Source organism: Populus euphratica, unplaced genomic scaffold (assembly GCF_000495115.2).
Source record: "Populus euphratica unplaced genomic scaffold, PopEup_1.0 scaffold20.1, whole genome shotgun sequence".
NCBI lineage: Eukaryota > Viridiplantae > Streptophyta > Magnoliopsida > Malpighiales > Salicaceae > Populus > Populus euphratica.
This window is the reverse complement of record NW_011499854.1, coordinates 1,357,298-1,380,693: the sequence shown is the minus strand read 5'-3', so window position 1 is coordinate 1,380,693 and position 23,396 is coordinate 1,357,298. Positions and strand designations below refer to the sequence as shown.

The following is a 23,396-nucleotide window of genomic DNA, read 5'->3' as shown; positions in this document are numbered from 1 at the left end:
ATGACATTTGCTAAGGTGGAGGAGTGGTGTCAGGGGGAGAGTATCCTTTCAAACCAGCTTGAAGTTTGAATAGTGAGAAATGTTTTAGAGACTAAACAACCCATGTTAAATGCCATAAATTAGTCACAGTTTTGCGTATCCAGGGGCTCTTATGAAAAACGCAATCCTGGACCCAAACATTGTGTGCATGTCTGTCTTGCTTGGCCCAGGATTGCATTCCCTGCACAATGACCTAGTTGCTGTCATGCTATGGAACTCAGATAATGGTAACGAAATGAATCTCGAGGATGTAGCAGGAAAGGCAGAAGGGGGAAAAAAAGAAACAGAACACATCCTATTATGAAGATTAGCAGTTACACAGGGACATTGTGATCCAATGCCATTTGGTGATGGATTTTACAGAAGAGACTAGCTAGCCAGTCAGTCCGTGAAAGAAACCTGGATTTTCTTAGGGAGACATGTACCCATGAAACCATCCTCATAAACTCTATCACTTGTAAACCCAAAACAAAGCCTAACACCTATACCTTCTTCTTTACCTCCCAATTTAACTGTTTTCAGGCTTGTTTGAAAGATGTCTTTTAGCCATTTCTCAAACTGACTATTCACAAAAGTACCTGACCCTTCTAATACCTCCCCTAATACCCTCTCTTCAATGCTAAAGTATACCCCGTTTTGATCCCCAAAAACCTCATCAAAACTTCTCTTGATCTTGGACGACAAAACCCCCGTCATTTCTCTATCACGACCTTGATTTCGATCGAATACAAAACGGTTCTTGATCATATCAAGAAGCCCTTTTGGACTAAGGTGATCGGATGAGGTCTCACGAGTCAGATCACTTGAAATGGGGCTGAATTCCCCCGGTCTTCCCTTGCTTTCATCGTCTTCGGCGGCCTTCAGGTTGAGATCAAGGGTGTTGAAACTTGACTGTCTTGAGAAGTTTTTCTTCTTGTTTCCATTTTCATCAGGAAACCAATATGCATTTTCCTTTTCGTTGACTCTTGGAGAATTAGCCTTGCTTGAAATCTCCCACTCAGCTTTTCTCTTGTGGTCAATGTTGGGTGTTCCAAAACTAGCAGTTCTTGTTTCATTCACCTTCAGTGTCATCTTGATAACAGAATCATCCATCTTCCTGTCTTCATAGACGATGGAGTCACCCTTGGACATGATAAATATTACTTGGCTGCCATTTCCCCCTCTTTTATTACTTGATTCTCCAAATCTTTCAGTTTCAAATCCATCAGCAAGGAATTTCAAGAACTGTATATCAGCCAAATCTACATCTTCCACAAAAACTGCAAGTTTTTCTTGGTTTCTTAAGGTTCTTGCAAGCATTTCAGAATATGAGGTCACCTCATTATCCCTTTTCCTCATGTTCAAGTGTAGCAACAAATCAGCAGAGCCTAATACAGACTCCGAAATTGCAAGTGCCAATCTTCTTTTTCCAAGAGTGTCATTCCCTTGAATCAGTAACCAAGTGTCTTTTTCAGTTGACCTGGATTCAACCAAAGCATCCACTATTGAAGGAATAATTTCAGACTGCCAAGGGACATTCTCTTTCAGTAGTTTGCACAAATGATCACTTCTCCCTTTTTCCAGTTTGCCTATATCAGAGAACAAAGAATTACCAAGAGCAAGGGTGATCTTTACTTCCTTGCCTTCAGAATTCTTTAGAGAATCCAAGTTTGGTTCCTCTGGTTCATTCTTTTGAAAACCATTAACAAAGTTGAACTCAATATGGCATGATTGCTGTCTTCTAAATTTAGGCACATTACTGGAGCTGTAGTTAGGTTTCAAAGCTGAATCGGCAAAGGAGATTGAATTTGAATCTGGGAAGAAGCTGTTTTGGCTTGGCCACCAAGGATATGATGAAGCAAATGAGTAGTTTTTTCCAAGCATGCTTTGATTGTTGAATAGAGTAGAATTCAAATTGCTTTGCCTTCCTTGGTGTTGTAGGCTGTGGCACAATCTGTTCCATTTTCTCCTCAACTCAACCAATTCATCCTGAAAATTTAACTAAAGGTTTTAAATAGATCATCCAGTTGATACATCCAATATATATACATTCTGTTTTAAAAAACATGTTGAAACAAAAATCCCTCATCTTTTATTACCTTTTGATTGGAATTGGTGCCTTGAGGTTGAAGCCAAGGAAGTAAATGTTTCTGCTGTCCTGATTTAAGCAATTGAACTTCTTTCTCATAATTAGAGGTGCATTCTTGACAACAAGTGAATTTATCCTGTTCCTCCTTGCCATTATTAATGAGTGGTTTTGTTTCTAGCACATGAGATGGGTTATCGGAGATGCTGCCAATGGCAAGTTCGTTATACAAAATTCATATTAGTAAACACATATAATCAAGTTCAGGTAGGGCAGACGCAAAGTGGACAATACAAATGCAGAGCAGTATACTACTACTATCTTGTCTAGGGCCAATAAAAATTTGAAACACTCATGTAATAGTAATGTTTCAAGGTTGTTGGAGTGTCAAAGTTTTAGTTCTCCCTCCCCCAATCTGTGTCTGTATTTGTGTGTGGTTGTGTTTTGAACTGAGCATTATGAAAATATAGTGGCAAAAATGGAGTCAGTGCTATAAGAATTAAAAAGACAACAGAAAATAGACATGTCAGAAAAGGAAGGGTTGATTAGAAAATGGAGGTCCAGAGTAGACTCTATCAAGTATCGACTAAGATCTTTGTTCAAAATGGATGATTCCTACCTATATATTCTTTCAAAGAAATAAAGACTGATCAAATTTGAAGTCACTGATCATCAAAAAAGTAAAACAAATGCAACCTTGAAAACCCTTCATTTTTCCTTCTTCCCTTTTTTTTTCTTCTAATGATTCTGCTATAGGAAAAATCTGCAATGTGCAGTTGCTGCATGTATCCTGACAAAACAAAGTAACATAAGGACAATGATTCATATCTGTGATCTGTCTCACCACCAAACCATACTTTTCACAGTGGTTTTGGCCTCATTCAGACCATAAAGGTATGCACAGCACGAAAAGTACAAAAACAAATAAAGCTTCAAGAAATTGATGACAATCAATGGGAAATTCATGCATCCAGATATAATAACAGGTATCAGACATGAATTAAACAAAATAATAATAACAACAATAGAGCAGGAGGTTACCTGGATGCATGGAGGCTCAAACCAAGTCCACCTGAAGGAACCGAGACAGCTTGAAGTGCCCATTGAATCTCAATAGATGGTCGTCTCATCTGGCACTTCATGTATGTTTGATAACTTGCAGTGGCCATTAACCATACTTTTGTGTTTGAGCTACTATATTCAGAGAGTAGCCTGCCAATTTCTGTGACTAAATGATCTACTGGACTATAACCGGATACCTCTCCATTACCGACATTTTCTTCAACAGCCCATTTCAGGTCCCCTGTATAGATAATGGCCCCACTTTCACCTAGAGAATCCACTTTTCTTTTCAGTTCTGAGAGATTCATGTTGACATCTTCCTTCTTCATGAACCTCAAAGAAACTGGTGCAAACTGGAACTCAATAATCCGAGTTTGCTTCAATTCCATTGGAACCTCTCCTCTCTCTAGCCTTGCCATCAAATCTGCAATAAGACCTTCAGTTACAGGTACACAGTCACCAACTATCACAACATTCTTTCTCAATAAAACCTCCAAAACCAACTTGATATCTTCCTTCACAGAACCAGAATCTGTGAAATAGTTGCTTGAAACTTTCTTCTGTGGTGAAAGAAAAACTGGGTTTTTCTCAGAAGTGTAATTCAAGAAATGGGTTTGCCAAAAGGTAGTTGGGTTAATGACCTCCTTTTGAGTTTCAGTAGCAGAAGGGGAACAAGGTGAAGAGAAAACCCCACCAGAAGTACTATAACACTGAAACACAGAAGAAGCCGAAGAGTCCTCTATATTGTTTTTGACGGAAGTGCTAGAGACCCCAGCCTCTCTCATAACCCTACGAACACTAGGGTCATCTAAGATGGATAATATAAGCTGTTCAAGCTCAACCTTAATAGTCAAAAGAGGCTGCTGCTGCTGCTGCTCTATGCAACCCCTTCTTTGATGTGCTTGAGCTCTTTTAAGGGCAGCAATCAAAGCGTTGGACAAAGATGGCTGGCCATGAAGTAAAGGAACAGGAGTTGTTGGAAGTCTGTTTAGTGCAACATTAAAGCAAAGCTCAAGAGCTCTGCATTGAAGAGGATGTGAAGTTTGATGAGGCTGTGATTTGAGGCAAGCCCTTCTCAAAAGGCTAGTTCTTGAGCTCAGCAAGGTTGCAGTTACATGCAAAGGAGTGACCTGAGCATGGCCTCTCCTCCTTGCCAAGCTAAGAGAGTGCTTCAATGCTGAAGCAGCCTCTGCTGTGAGGGTCTGCTGGACCGTACAAGCTCCTGAGCGCATAACTTGGCTAAAACCCACCCCCCACGCCACCCCCTTTGAAAGAAACCTATGTATGTCCGAACTAAACTTCTCTCTGTACTTTGTTTTTTCTTATGTTTCTCTCCCCCTTACACCACCCCAGTACCTCTCTTTCTTGCAAATCCTAATGGTTTAAGCTTGAAAAAATAAAAGCTGGCCAATTTCCTCTCTTGTGCTTAGAGGAGACAAAACTAGAACTACCACCTCGGTTTTGGAGGCTTGAACTGAAAATGGATAGTGAGACGTTTTGAAAGGAGAGCTTAGAGATCTTAGTAGAGCAAGTCTCGACCGCTCCACCTTCTTTATACTCCTTGTTGATTGCTGATCTTTTTATTTATTTTTAAATACAGTAGGGCAACTTTTTTTTCTCTTCTTATTTCCATTTATCCATTGCTTTGTTTCACTGTCCTGAGTTTACAGTTAACAGGACTACTGCTCCATATTTTTATCACCTCCCTCTCTCAATGGTACTCTAATACGTCAGTTGATTTATGTTTTGGTGATAATTATGATTAAAAAAAAAAGAAAAAAAAGAAAAGGGTTAACTTTAACAATCATATTCTTTTTGTTGGGACTTGCAAGTATCAAAACCATACTGTAATTAAGATCTTAATGGCATGCCATGCATGATAGACTCATAGACTCATATTATATTTACGAGTTATACTAAATTTTCTCCCTATCTAGGTGATCAAAAGCTGCAAAAGGAAGATTTCAATCTAAATCTTATTACTAATTAATTTGTTTACCTTCTTCAAGAAAAACTTATGTGGGTGCATTTAATATTAATACATGGGATAAGATTACAAGAGCCAAAACAATATGATGGCTTTGCCAGTAGCAAAATCTTTTGTAGGATAACATTTTTGGTGCTAAGTGTTGTGCATATTTTTTAGCGAGGGTATGCATATTTTTTAGCGAGGGTATCCTAATCAATTAACACCGATAGGAAAGTCGAATACTTTCTGCTGTGTTATTTCTATGCAAATTAAATGTTATTTCATGAGAAAAAAGGGGTCAATAAACAGTACCCAACAAGTCAGAAATTTGTGCATAGGTAGAGAGATAAACTCCCCTTTCGTTTTTCCACACTCCCTCTTTGAATGGACAGACAAACCAGCAGAAATTCAAAGAAAGTAGTAAAGAGAAAAGGTGGATCAAAAGAAGGCCAGACAGTGATGAGAGATAAAAAGGAAAGTTGGAATTTATTTATTTTCTTCTTTTTCATGTTTATCATTTGTTGCTTCTATATAAATATTAACTATAAGTTTTCATTGAAAGATAAAAAGGGTAAGAAAAAAAAAGGGTGTCCCTCTCTCTCTCTCCACGCCAATCCTCGAAGAGAGACAGCATTTTATTCCCAAAGTACTCAAAAAGCAGCCCTCTGTCTGCTATCCTATATAGCATTATTGGTTCTTTTTCAGCTCTCTGTTTCTCCAACCTGCAATGGCATTTTGTCTTAATCCCATCTCATTTCCATTAACCCACTTGAGAAAACCCTTTTATATGTTTACTAAACAGGAAAAAAGGAGAGGTAAAAAAAAAAAACAGAAACCTGCTGTTCTAATAGACTACTATGTTCACATCATGTTCATGTAAGCAACACACAGTTGTACTGTTGGTTGTCCTTTGCACATCAAGAAGTATATATTCTTGATCGGTTTCTCATCCTTTTCCCTATTTTGTTCCAATGGGTGTCCATGCTTGCACATCAAGGAATATGTCATATTTTCTATATAATTTTGTTTCTTAGAAACTGTAATACTTTGTGTTAGTAATTTACAGATGAGAGAAAATTTTGGTTAGTTTTTCACTATCGAATTGCTTTGTTATATGCTAGCTGCTTCATACTTGAATAATTGTCGTTATAGCGATTCAATTGAACTATAGTATTGCAGGGTCTTAATAAAGAGGGATCTCAACAAAACTTAACTTTACTGCTAGTTGGATAATTTTTTTTAAGAAAAATAAAATAAATATGTAAGCTTTTTAATGTATTTTTAACATAAAAAATCATAATTATAAATAAAAAAAATATGTATTTATTTAATTAAATAAATAAAAAACCACTTATGTTTATAAATGTAAAAACATTCGTTAACAATAACTAAAAATTGAACTGAAAAAAATAAAGAAATAGATGTAAATCAAGATATTCAACTGCATAACACGAATCATTTACCCTATTATGTTTAATGATTTTATTTATTAGAATAAATTTTTTATTTATCAAATGTTAATAGAAAAAGATACATACCTTAAATTAATTAAATAAATTCAAAGAAAAAAATAATATAAAAAAAGCTACCATTTTATATGAAAACCAAGTAAAAACCAAATAGTATTTAACCAAATAATAAAATAAAAGGTCCATAAATAAATATGAATATAGATATCTAATCTCAAAACATAGGTCATAGACTGAATTGTATTTAATAACATTATTTTTTGAAACCAATGTTTTATTTAATAAAATAATAATAATAAAATGCATAGAAAAATGATTTAACAAAATTAAAGAGAGGAAAAATTTAAGTATGGCTACATAGAAAGAATACCTACTAAGATTAGAAAAAAAAATTGAAAGCGTATTTGTAATTAAATAAAAATTAAATTATATTTTATTAAAAAATATCTACTATGGGAAGAAAATCATGCACCAATCATTTTTTTTAAGAAATTTTTTTTTTCTATTATTTTTTTTTGTCATCTCAACTCTCTTTATCACGATGTAGTACTTGTTTCTCAATTTGATTTTTCTTATTATTCAAGAATCATATACAACATAATTGTATTAAAGTAATATAAAAATATTTTAGTGCATCATCTAATTAAACATTTAAATATTAGACGAGGTTCTAGGAATGACGTTATAATTATAACTTCTAATAGAACTGAAATGTTTTTAAATTTAAGATGTATATAGATCCATCATATCGAAAAATTAACCATTTTCATTCAAAGGACTAAACAGTTAAATGAAACACTAGAATAGTTACATATATAATTTAGCTCAAGATTGTGGGGAAAAATTACTAGACATTATAGCTCAATTGTTATACATGATGAGAATCCTCAAAGCTAACTTTAGTGAATATTTCAAACTCTTGCGTGATGCGGGATGTGACTATGATATCTTGGCATGCAAAACGAATTAAAGAGGTTTAATCTACAAGGGGAAATGGACCCACATTAAAAACATTAATCTCCTCAAGATTTGCATGCATAATTAATCACTTTAGTGCAAACAAATAGCAGGTTAATTATCAAATTAAGAAAACAAAGAATATTATAATTTAACCTCTGTAATCTGAAATTTGAACTAGGAGAAACTCGAACGGGGAGACTTCCAAGAATAGCATCTATACAGGACGTAAAAAGATTGATTCAAGGGTTATTTTCCCAAGTTTTCATTGCATTAAAAGGAGCCAAAAGAAATTTGCAGATTGCTACGCCACCACCAAAAAAGTTCTTCAGTTTAAAGTATTTGGAAAAGGCACATGCAATTCGTAAGGCCAAAGAACACCAGATTCGTATTTACAATCATGTTGTTGTTCTCTATGTTAATCGATGAGACATGGAATTACTTTCAGAAGAAAAACATCAATAAATAACTCCTGTTATCGTTTCGGGTTAGAATCCAAAAAAATCGTCCATTGTTGCACGATAACACTCCCGGCTGAGGGGAATAAATAAATAAATTATTTCCACCATCTAGAAGATCCTCCTTAACAATGAAGTCAAACGAAATCGTCATTTGATCTCTATCCGATGGCTACATAATTATTTGATCCTCATCGTGCAACCCATGAAAAAGTTCAGAGTTAATGTGCACAAGAAAATCCTGCGTGCCGAGTCAATTCTTGTGCTAGTGTACTCGCAAACACCACCTCGAACGCTTAAAACAACCTTTTGTTTTTGGGTCAAAAAAGTAGAGAAGTAACATTCATTCAAACATGGTCTTAGTTGTTTAAAGTCATAGATATCGTCTAGGAGAACACATTTTCGTGCTAGGAGGTTTATTTATTAAGGGTAATAATGCTAAAGAAAATACTAGCAATAAATACCCTTTTAATGACTTTTATCTTCTTGCTTCTGATGATCGAGAGCTTCATATGACTATATTCGATCCATTGCGCAAGAAAAGATGAAAAGTTAACATAGTGAGAAATGAAGTGGGGGGGCTACTCTTGCTTTAAAGAGATGGAGAGCACTCCTGGCTATATACCTTCGTACGTGCTCTTTTGCTTGTATAATGCACAAGGTTCGTCTAGTTGGGTTATCAATGCCCCTTTTGCCTAAGAAAATTGTGGTCTCGATTGAAATAAGGGCAATTATTTTGAGGGGTGGGTGTCCAAATCATTAGGGCATAATATTTCAAGGTTTAAAGTTGGTGATGATCGATCAAGAGGGGAAGGATGGGGATTTCTCTTCTTGGAAGAAAAGTATCCCTTTATGAAATTAATTGAAGATGGCGTAATTCTTTTGTGTCATCTTTGGGAGTCCTAATGATTTGGTCAGTAATTCCCGAAACAAATTTTCAACAAAGGAAGAAAAGAGGTAAAATCACAAGCTACATTAAAGGGGACATTAAGGCCCACAAGATAAAAGCAAAACTATGATTTACCACGGATCTAGTCTAAATCAATATCACTCAATCAAACCCCTTTTGTTTTGTTTTTTTCTGGTTTGGAAATTATTAATCAATAAAATTGCTCGTGCTCAATGATCGAAGCTGTGATCACAATAAGATGCTGTGGTTTTTTAGCCGTTAACTCTCGTGCTAGATGTCATTATGAATGCAAGCTACATATATGCTGTGGTTTTCTTAATATAATGAAAATTTGTTATTTGAGAAATGAAAAGATGATGCCTATGACTTGGAAGATATATGAATTGATAAATTATAAAAAGAGTTGTGTATGCTAATTAAAGATTATAATAGAAAATTGATTTTTTTAATAAGAAACTAAAGATGGATGTATATATAAATTTTTTACTTAGATTATCTTTTTTATTTTATACTTTTTTTTTCTTGGATGTTTATCTTAGTTGCTAAGTTAGCTAAATACATATGATTTTCATTCTTATAATCCCATCATGCATATATAATTGACCTATCCAAAATTTTATAATAAATTACAATGATTTCATTGAGGTATTATGAAATTATAGAAAACACCTAAATAATTGGTTATTATTTAAAAAACAAACAGTTAATCTAAAGAATTTTAAAAAATAAATTTAATCAAACTAAATAAAAAATGTGGCGTTGTTGGGCAAGAAAGCAAGGGTTACATGCATAGTTTTTTTTTTAAAAAAAAAGAGCAAAAAACAAATTATCAGCTCATGTTATTTTTTAACTTTGATCATTATTTTTTAATTAATATTTTTCTTTCTAACTTTGATCAATTTATTAAATTGATATTGTTAATATTGAATTGATTGAGAATTGAATTTCTTAAATGAATCTATATTTAGGATTTCATAGAGTACGGGTTTAAAAGATTCACTAGAATTTGCTTGATTTTTTTTTTAAATTCATGTTTTTTCAATTTCATTCTTCAACATCTATTTTATTAGAGATTGGGTTCAATTCTTATTTTTATTTTTTTTATAAAATTTTTCACTAATTTTACTTGGGTTATCTCGAATCTTTTTATTTATTGTTCCTTGTTAAATTCAACTTCTTTCAAAGAGGTTTTTTTTTTAAAAAAAAGATAATTAAATCAATTAATTAAATATAAGCATAAAATGCTCAATTTATAATATTTTATTTGGTTTTTTTAGGTCATTGTTGTAACAACATGTATGACCTCTTTTAGTATCGTCATGCGACCTTTAACAATGATCTTAAAACCATTTTGGTGAGCTTATTTTGATTGTTGAAAAGTATCTATGGCGAAGTGATAGCGAGTTTGAAATATATTTTTTTTTCCATTATGATATTTGTTAGTTTATTTTTTATAGTTAATTATTGTTAAAAACATTTTGTTAGCTTTATTTGTTATTGGTGTTTTTTCACTCATATTATTAAATTAATTGGGGTTTTTGAACCCTATTAAATCAATAACAAGATCTCAAAATTTTCTTGTTTCTTTGGAAATATTAGCATCTATTTTTCATGTTAAAAAACAATTTAACCAGGTCTATAATATAAAATGAACAATGCATCTAGTTAGTTTGTGAAATCAATTGCAAATAGGAATATGAGTTAGGAAATCATAGGAGGATCGTTACTCTTATATAATCTTATGATTGTATCTTACAGGAGGTTAGGCCCTTCAAGAAAAAATAAAGCAATAATGTTCTCACAAGTTTGCAAATGTAGCAATTAGGTCCTTGAAATCTCACTTATCTTTTGATATGTAGTGCCACAGATGGTACGAAAAAATAAAACTGTCATGGATGGAGTCCCCTGTAGTTTATGGGCACTTGTGAAGGGTACACTTGGGTTTTGGTGTGTGATTTTGGTTTTTTCTGTGAAGGTTTTTGGATGGCAGCAGCTTGCGAGGGAGTCTCTCGATAGAAGTGGTGCTAATTTATGCAGCCCTCTCTCTCTATGGGCTCGATGCCCATTATTATTGACATTCCTTGTCTAAACAGAGGAATTATCTAATGCTTTATCATTTCAAGAGAACATCGGATTCATGAATAATTTTCATAATAGACCTCATGTTCTTATGAGATGATGGAGTACCACTCCTAGCATATCTAATTATATCTCTAATATTTTTTTAAAAAATCTTTTTCACGGTCAGAAAAATGAATTGTACTAGTAAATGGAAGATGAAGCTGGAAACTGGTGAATTTCTGAAGGCATTGGAAATGGTGAAATTGGCCACAATACTTTAGATGGGGACCAAATTAAAGATAATGCCTATAACCATGAACAAAAATAGCTTCTGCCTTTTGGGGTGGGAATGTGAGGCAAAAGCAAAGAAAGGAAAAAGAAAAGAAAAGGTAATGGCAGTAGTTTAGCCCTTCAGTTGGGAAAATGAGCCCCTCTATAAGTACATAATCCAATCCCAATTCTCCAAATCATTCTTAGGTTATGCACATCTGTTTTTCTAGTCATTAAACAAAAAATCCCTACCTGACTCAGAAAGAAAATAAAAATAAAAATAAAAGGCAAAACATACATATATAGCTAGAAGAATATTAGAGATATTTGGAATTAAGAGGGCTAAATTGTAAGGAAATCGTGCTAGCTAGTTTATACAATATATAAATGTTCACAAACAAGCATCATATCATGGTGGTCCTCCTTTTTTGCTTTTGCTTTCTTTTCTCAGTCCAACACTCTTAATTTTCTCCCTCTTTTTACGAACTCTCCCTGAGCGACTGAGTCACCATACATTCCATTCCGATTCCTTTTTTCCTTCATGGGGATTTGCGATCCCTTTGTTCTATGCTAATCCACCTTATTAGATGGACATGGAGCTAGCCGCAAGTTCTAAATGGCTGAGGTTCCTTCGAGCACCATATGGATGACGTATTGTTAGATGAATTAATTTGATTTATCGTTAGTCTATTCACACACATTTATGTACACCGGCTTTAAATTAAGGACGCGATAATGAATATTAAAACAAAGACTAGAAATGATATATAAAACGATATCTTTCCAAATCTCCTCAACAATCTTTGATTTGGACTCACAAAAGTTGCAAAGAGGAAGTTGAAATAGTTTATTTCCAAAAGGCATTTAGTTAGGCTAGTGTTTCGAATAGTAGCTTGGGATCAAAGAACGAGAAGAAAAGGCTGTTATTATTATTATTATTATTATTATTATTATTACATAATTTTAGGCGTTGGCAGGTTATGTTTTTGAGGAAATAGCAGGCAAGCTTTTTGCAGATTTTTACTTGAATAAGCCATTTATAAAATTTGTGGTCCTGCTCTTGCATGAGCTAGATTATGATCTTATCTTTACACACCCACACCCGTATATTGTAAGGATTGCATGAGTAAGATTTATAGCTAACGTTGTACATAAAATTAGCTGTAAATCTTACTCATGAATGAAATAATTAAGATTTAAATTCTAATGATTATAATATAATAGAGAGGGCTATCTCCGATCCATCCTATAGCCTATGATTCGTTAATAAATCATCAAAAGAAACAAGGTCCACTTTACCGGGTGTAGAAGGGAGGATATATAATAGCAATAAAACGCAAAAAATTAATCTCCTGCCATTGTAATTAATTGAAGTATTTAAACTATAAAATGTTTCATGGACAGTGGTCCTTCAATATCCGGATAAGTATATATATGCCATAGATTTCTTGTGGGGTTATCACTCAATCTTTTCCTCTGCTGAAAGAACAGATCGACGATGACACATTTGTAGTCGATGGTGTGCTGTAATTATTAACCTGCCATGCATGCAAAAAAGGGTTGCGATCTCAATCTGCTTGTCATGACTGCAAAGCATTCCACAAATCATTAATTTTGTGATGAAATCTTATTCCAAAAGAAATATATAAAGAACACAGAATTCTGCTCTTTATTGGCACATGCAAGACCTTGCTAATTAAGGAAAAGATATAAATATTTTCATAGTCATTCCACATGGGATCGGATAATACAGATTCTCAAATTAATCTTAACCGACCATGATTGATGCATTGCTTTATAACTAGGAGCATTATCATGTATAAATTTTTTTATTTAAACATCATCAGTTGCTCTTCTTAATCAAAAGAGTTTTTATGTTTTTGGTTTTACAAATGAGATACTTGAACTCAAAACTTTTTGAAGGGAGAGGGACATTACTACCAATTAAGCTACAATCAGTTAACTGGCAATCCAAAAATAACTAGAAAATTGATTATATCCATGAAATATTCCATCAGTATAAATGTTATATTTTTGTTGTTATAAAAATCATCAACGACGAATTCACCAATAAAAACATGTCATCAACAAGTGTCTTTTTAGGGATTTTAGATTCAATAATAATTTAGTCGGTGATTTAAATACCAAAGATTAATATTCATATCAGTTATATAAATAGGCATCAATATTTTTTTGTCAATCGATCCATTAATAAATATTACAGATGGATCACCAACAAACAAACTGTCGGTAATATATTGTGTATCATTAACGGATTGAGTGACACAATCACCAAAAAACATGTTTTATAGGTGAATTTGTCTGTTCATATCAAAACACTTCACAAATCTTTGTAATTTTTATGTATGTTGATGATTCTGTTAGTATTTTAATTAATTAATTATTTGTTTAATACTATCAAACACTTTCATATTAAACATCAATAAACAACTAAATTGAATTCAAGAATACATTTTATATTATTAATTTAACTATAAAAATCAATTATAAATATTTATATATATTAAAAAAAATTGGAGGTGTAGGTGGAGTTGGAGGTGGATGTCACTCTATTAGTTAGTTCTAATTTTATGCATTTCTTGCCAAAAATTTGTAATTATCTAACCATGATGATTATTTAATCATTTATATTTTTTTTATTTATATAAGCAATTTTGCTAGTGAAGATAAAAAAATATTGGTTATAATTCATATCCAACCTAATTAAAACAACAATAGCAGCTACATTCTTAACTTATTCAACAACAACTCATTAAAACTATAAGCATAACAATAAAATCTTGATAAATATAAAAAAACACATAATGCATTATAAAACGAAACTAAATATATTAATTACATAATGATGCTTTATATATAATATCAATTCAAATCCTTTTTAATTTGAATCATTATCTTTATTTTTATCATTTTCATGTCCATTATCATCTTCTTTGTTGAATTAAATTTATTCAGTCAATTTATCTTCATCCACTTTTGTATGCTCATTAGTACTCAATATATCATTTAACTTGTTAGCATCAACATGAATATAAGTATTTTCAACAGCATGAAAAATTAAATTTTCTTCTAACTTGGTAGTTGGAATAACTTGATATGGATCAACTAACCCATCAAGTTGAAATGCATCTTCTTTCATAGTTACTTTATCGTTACCATCTTTAACAACTTGGACAAGACTTCTAGGTTTAGTTTTCATAATATATAATCAATCAACTCTGTTACGATTCTTTTTAAAGGAAAGTGTGTGTGTTTATATAATACACTTGTTGACATTGTTTGATGAATTCAAACACATCATTGATATTGTTAAGTCAATCTCTTTTATTAATTTCAACCAAACCATTAAAAAAATGCATTATGACTTCATCCAACCCATCATGTGAATGATGTCATGTTATGTTTTCGGCTATTTTCGGGGATATAATGATTCTTTATAGTCTATGAGTGATTGAGAACTATTTTAATTCATTATATGAATCTTATTTATGAAACTTTTTATTTTTACACTTCACATATGAATATTTAATTTTTCATCCACTAATATTCTTTGGATTGGGGAGTCCAAAATTAATAAAACCATCAACTCCTTTATAATAATCTTATACAATCACCGAGATGAATCTTGATATATCCAATAAAGATCATTCATTACTTATGAATCCTATATAAAATATTGATGATAAAATTTATTAATGATGTAATCATCAATTCAAAATTCAACTTTGATGATTAAAATTGAATTCACAATTTAATAATCAATCATCATTTATACAAAAAATCAATTTTGCATCAAAATATGAACTAAATAAATAAAATTAACAACAATTAATTAGTAGCCAACTAATTATTTATTATTTGTTCGATTCAAACTTATTCAATCTAAATTCATATAATTTAATTGTAATCAACTCCATAAAAAATAAATTTTTCTAAAATGTTCAACTTAATAATAAAATTGAAAAAAATATGATTGGTACCCATTAAATAACATATTATTTGTTCTAGTATTACATACACTAAATTATAAAATCAAAGTCAATTTCATCAAATTACAAACAATTTTTTTTTTAAATCCCAAACAAACCCTAACATGCAAATCATATTTGAATATAACAAATTTATCTAGAAAGTGGTAGTAAAGCACACTAACATACAAGAAAACCATAAATACTGTACAAAAATATTAATAAATTAACTTAAAATACAAACGAGTAGATTTGTTTACTTGATGTAGGGAATATTTAAAAAATAATTCAACTAAGATAATGATGCTGATATCATTTAGTATTGGAGTAGATGAATTTGTGTGTTGAGAGCCTAGATTTGTGGCAAAATAGGGGGCTATTTTTATTTTTATTTTTATTTTTATTTTTTGCAATGAAAGAGAGGAAGAAGAAGAAGAAGAAAAGGAGGATAGGATTGTTATAGGTTAGAACACTTCTAAACTTACTTATGGTACTTTCAATGAAGACTACTGATGAAATACTTTCCTCTGTAATTACATTGTAAATAATAATACGTTATTTTACCAATCGAACTACCAACATATATTTTTTAATTATTTTTTTAATGTTAGCAATTTCATTGTTAATTACTTATGGAAATTTTTTTCATTGCTACTCAATAATTTTTTGGTAATGAAAGAACTCTAGCAAAACTTGTATTTATTCGAAAAAATACAGGCTAGTGAAAACTAATTAATGTATAAAACAAACATGAGAGTAAAGGTAATGGAAAAAAGAAAGGGAAGAAATTAGTTTTGCTGTTGAAATCTAAGAATCAAAGTAGGTCGTTACACACATGCATGCGCACTCTTTAAATATGATTGCTAATTTTATGGTGCTCCAAGTAGTGTAATAAATGGACAATAGAGAAGTAATTAAAATCAAGAAATTAATTTTCAAGATTTAAGCTTATTATTTAATAAAGGCTAGTATTGTGGTGAATTTTACCATTACGAGGCCAGCATCAAGAAAATTCTTCCCAGTACGTATATCAAGATACATACCAATCTTCTTCTGAATATGCACATGTAACAGTATCATAGTACCAATGTTAAAACTTTTTAGCGTAGGTTAAATGAAGCACAACATAAGATTAAAACCCATGGAGTGTATTGACAACCTAGGTAGTTAAGAAAATAAATGTTAGAAATTTGACCGACATTCTCTTTTTTCTTGCCTATTATTTTCTTTCGGATCAACAGATCAGATCACACCCCCAGGAAACATCGGTCCATCAAGGTGGACATGTAGGCAAGTAGGTCTTAATTACTTTCTATTTATTCTTTCCTTTCACAACACTTCCATTCTCAAATGGTACTGGTTCCTGTAAAGCAACTGAGAAAGAGTGGGAGAGAGAACAGAGATGAGAGATGAGAGATTCATATTCTGTTCATAGGGATTAGTGAAAAAAGAAAGAAAGAGTGAGAGTACTAATGGGTTATAGGTTGTCATCGTACGTTGTGTATGCATGTAATTGAGAAAAAGAAAGGAACATTCATTCTCTCTTCTTTTATGTTTTCTTTCACTTTATATATATATATATATATATATATATATATATATAAACTGTGTGTGTGTTTTTAATGATAATCAAGGAATATATTAAAATAGTCATTTAGAATACGGCCACGAGAGGTTGTCTTAAATCATTTATTTTTAAAAAAATTAAAAAAATTTATATTTTTAAATTGTTTTAATGCATTTATATTAAAAAATAAAAAAATTATTTGAATAAAAAAAATTTGAACCGTAAACACAACCACCGGAGTGATAAACATCTTTTGAATATACAAGGCTATAGACACTTTGAAAGTAAGCTAGGGTTGGTACTTTTCACCAAATAAATGACAAAAAAGACCAAAATTTAAACTTCATCCAAACTATCTGGTCTTATCATGGGTGAATGAGTGTCCCTGTATCAAAACCTATGCTCACCAACTACCAAGGCAAGCCATTTAAGCATTAGTTGCAACCACTTTAATTAGGTTTAAAAATAATAGGTGGTAAAGGGATTGAACCTTCCATTATTCTCTCTATACAGGTCATCATGGTTAATAGCTATATAAACAATTGTGGATTTATAATCTCTCTTCTTCTTATTTATGGTCATCGTCTTCGCTCATCTTCTTCAGTACTTACGTACTTGCATCATAGCCTTTCTTAGGCCTTCACCCCTCTTTATTTTAGCTAATTTAATTATAGAATGATCCTCACATTCATTAAATTGATATATTATAGACAATTACTGGTAATTTGAGCATGTATAAATCATATGCAAATTAGACGAAATATATCACATGCCTTTAATACGAAAAAGAAAAAAGAAAAAGAAAAGGAAATCATATGGGGATATTGTCCGGATGATTATGTTTGGCATAAAATTGATAGAATTATAAGATTTGGGATTCAATTGATAACATGATTATCCATTTGAGACTAAATTGAAGTTTTTCCATAATATAACAACCCCCACAGAGATTTCGATAGGATTATTCCCACCAAGATTTGGATGGGGTTAAACTATTAATGTAACTCCCACTCAAATACACGAAAATATAGAACAACCCCAACTTTCCACAATTATGAGAGTCAGTCAGATCATTCTAAACATTGAGTTTGTTTTATTCTCTGTTTGTCATCCTTTTTCTAACGCCTTTTCCTTTTCCTTGTCAGTTTTTGTTTCTTAAATAAACTAACACAGGAGAAAAGAGAGGTCATGGGTTCTGTCCTGGCTCACAGTGAGCTGATAATTGATGGACAAAAGCTTTCACTCAGCTAATAATTCATAGACAAAAGGCTAGCTTCCCTTCCAAGTAACTCTGGTACATGACAGAGAAGTACGTGGAATCCAAAATTTCTATGTTATGGTCTCCAGCTAGGGTTATAATAAACGTTACCACGTAAGTGTTACAAAACAACAAAGTCCCTGTGCATGGATGTTGGGTTTGAAATAGACCTCTCAAAATGCGAGTGATGGGCTCGAAATAGACGCTTTACCATCTTAATAATGCTCATCATGCTGTGTTTTGAATCGACTCCACACAAATATTTAACCCGTTTTTACACTGTGATTGCCGATCCATTTAAGCCAGAGTTGTGACAAATATTTTGTTATTTGCTTCCTTGATCTGGACAAGGGAAGAGCACGTCTTGTACTTGAGTTCTGCAGTAAAAGCTAAAGTATGTATCGATAACAATATCGAAGCATTTTTGAAGTGATTAAAACTAATATATCTCATGTATAATTAAGTTCATAACTGAGAGAAATACAATAATTTGAGGGAAAATTGGCCCCAGTTTTTTAAACATGACATTACATTATTTGATGGCAATGACTCGGAATTTCTCCCTGAAATGTTTATCCTAAGAACTAGGACAATTTGTTGAATAATTTATATTGATTATATATCCTTAATTTTCTCCCATGCCAATATTTTTCTAATGTTTTCTTGTCCCGCAATATTTCTTGTTGTTAAAAAATAAATGAATTAATATTGTTGTCTTCTCCAGTGTTCCTCAATTTATAATGATCATTTTTACATGATAAAAAAGGGAATTTGAAAATAAAGGGTAAATTCGGTACCTTCAATACAAATGTGGCATAGTAATTCCCACCTGTGCCCAAACAATGTACAAAATGGATCAATTCAATGAACAAAGGTAGCAATAACCCCAATTTTTTTTTTCATTATTAATGTAGTCATCAGGATAAGCGCGCTTGTTGCATGATTGAGACTAAAAAGTCCTTAATTATAAAATAGCAAAAGTTAATGCGTAATTTTACAATATCCGTTAAGAAACATCTAAATATATTTATTGTGCTTCATTTGTTGTTGGATTGTGCCAAAAAATAAAAGTCAAATATTTAAATAAAAATAAGTTATATTGATTATAAACATTAAAAAAGTGTTAATTTATATGATAATATTTTAAAGTATTAATAATAAATTCTATAACTAAAAAAAGTCAAAATTAATTTGGAACATTAAATAACTCTTAATAAATATTAATTTAAAGACATTTGTTAGCTAGCATTAATTTGGTTATTAAATTAAGAAAGAAGATTTGGTTACTATTTCAAGACAAATAAATAAAATAAAGATAGAAAAGTGTTTCATTGAAAATACATAGACAAAGACATAGAGATAAATATAAACATAAAATTTTTTATCTATGAGATAATTTTAAAGTAAATTTCTACTTTCAAAACAAGAGATACATAAAAAACACATCTTCACAAATAATATTTTTTATTTTTTATACCTAAAATATCATTATAAAAAACTCTTAATTTTAAAATTGTTTAACGAAGTCATGAGAAAATGAAAATAATTATTATTTAGGAGCAAAGCCTGAGTCACAGGTTTAGAGAGTTAAACCAGATTGATCAATTTATTTTTTTAAATGATAAAATTTATTTTGAAAATTCTTCTTTCAAAATAAGTCCACAAGTTTTACCATAAGTCAACTTAAGTTTTTGATTAGGTTAAGCTAAGTCAATGTTTACTTTATTTTTTTAAAATCGAACTATTTTAGGCCCTGATTCAACCCGTTGACCCCGCTCTGAGTTTTATAAATATTATTATTATTAATTTCAATACTCAATATAAACAAACATAAAAAAATAATATCTAACTATTTTTTAAATATATAAGTTTAATAATAATATATATTAAAAATAGAATATTTTTTAAAATATTTTATTATATCTTGTCTATTATCAACTAAATAAGATACATAGATGATCACTTTATCTTTCTTGTAACTTATTTTATAATGTCTCCGTTAGTTTTACTGTTTTTATCTCTCTTATCTTAAGGTAGTAGCCAAGTGTTACTTAATAAATCTCTTTATGGCCTGGGGTTTGACTTGAGGATGGTATGTTGTGTTTTATCGTTATAACTTGTGCTTTACCTAACCAATTATTTTGTGCTAGTAATAATTAACTTGATTGTATTTGAAATTACGAACTCTTCTCTTATATATGCTTTTTGTACAATGACTGAAATGCACTAAAACTTATTCAATGAAAAAATAAAATCCAAAAGATATTTAATACGACAACTTCTGTGGTTGCATCATGTTACATAATATTCTTATTTGTGGGGTTGTAGTTGGGTTAAAAAAATTGGACGCTAATGAAGATTCTACAAATGCAAACATCAACTAAATTTCAAGCTCAGTAGCACCCAGGGAATAAGACCACGGAAGGAAGATCGAAGAGCTGCTGGCCGGGGTAGGCAGCAGAGGGGCTAAAACGTTGGTCATGAGAGTACTTTTGTGAAGATATTCATGGGTGAGTAGATGACTATGCAACTCAATATAAGTAAGTGTCTTAACTTTGGTGGAGAGGCTAGTAACTAAGTCTTTGAATTCTTCACGCAAACCCCTGAAAACATAGAGATTGAAGTCTGCTAACGCAATAGGTTGTCCAGCGGCAACAAACTCATTAAAGAGAGATTTGGTCTTTTGTAAATACGTACTGGTCGTGTCATCATCCTTGTCATAGGTCCTGGAAAGACCCGTAGTGCCATATAATACAAGAATTTGATGGTGAGCCTAGAGGTTGCTCAATATTCTGTCATATAGAGGATGAGGTATGGCAATCAACAACCAAGAGTTCAGTAAATAGAGAGGACAAGAGAGCTCTCATAATCAAATGATCTTGTTGTTTTCATGACATAAACGTTGGATTGTGGACAGGAACAACCATGGATGATGATATAAGATGAGAGAAGGGACATGGTAGAGATCCATCAACAAAAGAGTAAATACCCTGGCTTAACAGATAAGGTTTCATTTGCATCCTCCGATACAAGTAGTTATCATGAGATACTTTAAAGGAAATAACCTATTGTGTGTAGGCTAAGGGAACCATAGAATGAAGATGAGAACCAAAAGCAGAATCAACAACAAGAGGGGCAGTCCATAAGAGTTCAACAAACTAAGGAGAAGAAAATGTTAATGCAAAGGATGGCAGCTAATGAAGCACAGAACTAGATGTCATAATGGAAAAAGAATAAAGCGCTTGTGCAGAAGCTTGCAATTGAGGTATGATTGAAGACGAAGGACTTGTTGGCAGAACAACAGAGCAGAATGGCATTGCAGATTTGTCAACAAAATCAAGTGCACCATTGATGTTTTGATTAGGGTCCAAGAAGAATATGTTTGTATAAAGCCCTGATACCAAATTAAGATAAAATAAGTGTTTAGAAAGTTTAAACAATTATATTAGTCATCCTCTCTATTTATACAATTAGGGTTATATATAGTATAACAATGCAACTCCCTACACAAACTAAACATGGTAACATAATTTGCTATATAATTATATTCCTTATAATAAGTATAATTAGCAATTGACTTGGATTAGTGATCATATAGTTAAAAATAATTAAATATTATATCAAATAAATAACGATCTTAACTTAAAAATCTAGACCGTTCAATAATATTTTTAAAGTAACTCTATATTAAACAGATGATCATACTGAAATATCTTAGCTTAAAAAAGTATAAATTATAGTGTGAGGGGTTTGGTGTGTGGCGGGTGGGGCGGGGCGCTGCAAAACGAAATAACCCAGGGAAAACCCAGGGGGCGGGGCGGGGCAAAACGAAATAACCCAGGGAAAACCCATCAAAATTCCTTATTGCCAGAAACAGCAAAAGCACCAGCTCTATATCCATCTGCCTTTGAAGTTAGAGTAACGCATGCCCTATGAAGCTGACACAAACACACATACAAACACCCTAAACACTCACCTCCCTATCTTTTCTTTCTTTGATGGCTCACCTTTTCAGGCCACCAACATGGATTCTCTTAGCCAGTGCAAAACCCATCACTCCTCTCAACAGATAGTACTAGATTCTATTTTCACTCTTTCTTTTCTCCCTTTCATCATCTATCATACATGAGAGAGAGATTAAAAAAATTATTATTATATATTTCTCCCTGTAGTGTATAAACAGATTATATATTGATGATGTTGTGTTTATTTTGCATGGGAATATATAACAAATCATGAATCGTGATCATGATCCTTTTGGGTCATTATTTTTTATTTATTTCCAGTATTAGTAAGACCCCACTCCCACTCTTACCGTCATCATTGCAGCTGAGATGGTGGTGGGGATGGTATTTCTTTTCAACTTTGAACTTACCTTTTTTTGGGTAGGGTTGAAGGAATGTCTCTTTGCATGAGCTTGTGAATTTTCTCTTTTTTCATCAATCTTCGTGCCCCCCACTTGTCTTGGGACTATGGATTATTGTTCACTTTGTGTGTGTGTGTGTGTGTTAAATGGAATGGAAGGAACTTTCAAGCATAAGCTTTGGTTCTTTCTTGCTAATTAGTGATTAACGTTTTCCCATGTCAGTTTCGCTCTTGTCATTGTTAATAGACAGCTCTAAAACATTTCTTGTGGTGATTTGCAATAAAGTTGGAGAAGGTGTAGGCATTACAAACAAAATTTAGAACTTTTATCCATGCCCTGAAGAACTATTCTTTTTTAAAGAACACATGATATACATAACTGGGGTAGTGCTTTAAAGAAGACAAACATGAAATATCCAAATTAATCTCATGTTGCTTTCTTGTTTGGATTTTATAATTAGATAATTTCATGAATCATATCAATAACCTAATATATTTTATTTTATAAAAAACTAATAATATTTTCCTTCAGTTTTCCACATTTTGGAGCCTTTTATATGAGCTATGCGCAGATTGATGCCTGTGAATGATAAATGACTTCATTGAAGTTTCATAGACTCATCATCCTAGCCCAGCCACCTTCGCTTCCTTCAAACAGTGGATTGGGCCTGGTAATAATTATCCAGGCCTGGCATGTCAAGAACTCACTTCCATGTTTTGTTTTATTCCATCACACAAGGAGCTTCTGAATTGGTTGCCGAAAAGAGAAATTATTAGGTTCTCCTGGCGTATTGTTCTGTCATCCATATAAAAATGATTCATCATAATTAGTTTATTTCCAGCAACATTTTTTTTTAACATATAAACCTTTTAGTTTAAAGTTAAAATATTTATTAATGATTAAAAAACATCAACAACTCTTTATATATATATATATATATATATATATATATATAT

The 23,396-nt window shown here is 31.9% G+C and overlaps 1 protein-coding gene across 2 annotated transcripts; it reads right to left on the bottom strand.

Annotated features, from left to right (window-relative positions):
• Positions 1 to 312: 312 nt before the first annotated feature.
• Positions 313 to 4,760, bottom strand: LOC105122564 (uncharacterized). Of its 2 annotated transcripts, none has more exons than XM_011021757.1 (3): positions 3,146 to 4,760; positions 2,118 to 2,310; positions 313 to 2,019 (listed from the first exon to the last, which is right to left on the bottom strand). In XM_011021757.1, the coding sequence occupies exons 1-3, from the start codon at positions 4,396 to 4,398 to the stop codon at positions 421 to 423; spliced, it is 3,045 nt and encodes a 1,014-aa protein (XP_011020059.1). In that variant the 5' UTR covers positions 4,399 to 4,760; the 3' UTR covers positions 313 to 420. The 2 variants fall into 2 exon arrangements, with proteins under 2 accessions (XP_011020059.1, XP_011020060.1); XM_011021758.1 differs by having other exon boundaries at positions 313 to 2,007; positions 3,146 to 4,758.
• Positions 4,761 to 23,396: the final 18,636 nt, after the last annotated feature.

What these genes read in the sequence shown, in the direction of transcription:
- LOC105122564 (XM_011021757.1), bottom strand. Translation starts at nt 4,398, where the DNA reads ATGCGCTCAGGAGCTTGTACGGTCCAGCAGACCCTCACAGCAGAGGCT. An exon ending in TTGAGCCTCCATGCATCCAG is followed by an intron (nt 2,311 to 3,145) that starts GTAACCTCCTGC and finishes TGCCATTGGCAG; the next exon opens with CATCTCCGATAACCCATCTC. An exon ending in GCACCAATTCCAATCAAAAG is followed by an intron (nt 2,020 to 2,117) that starts GTAATAAAAGAT and finishes TAAAACCTTTAG; the next exon opens with TTAAATTTTCAGGATGAATT.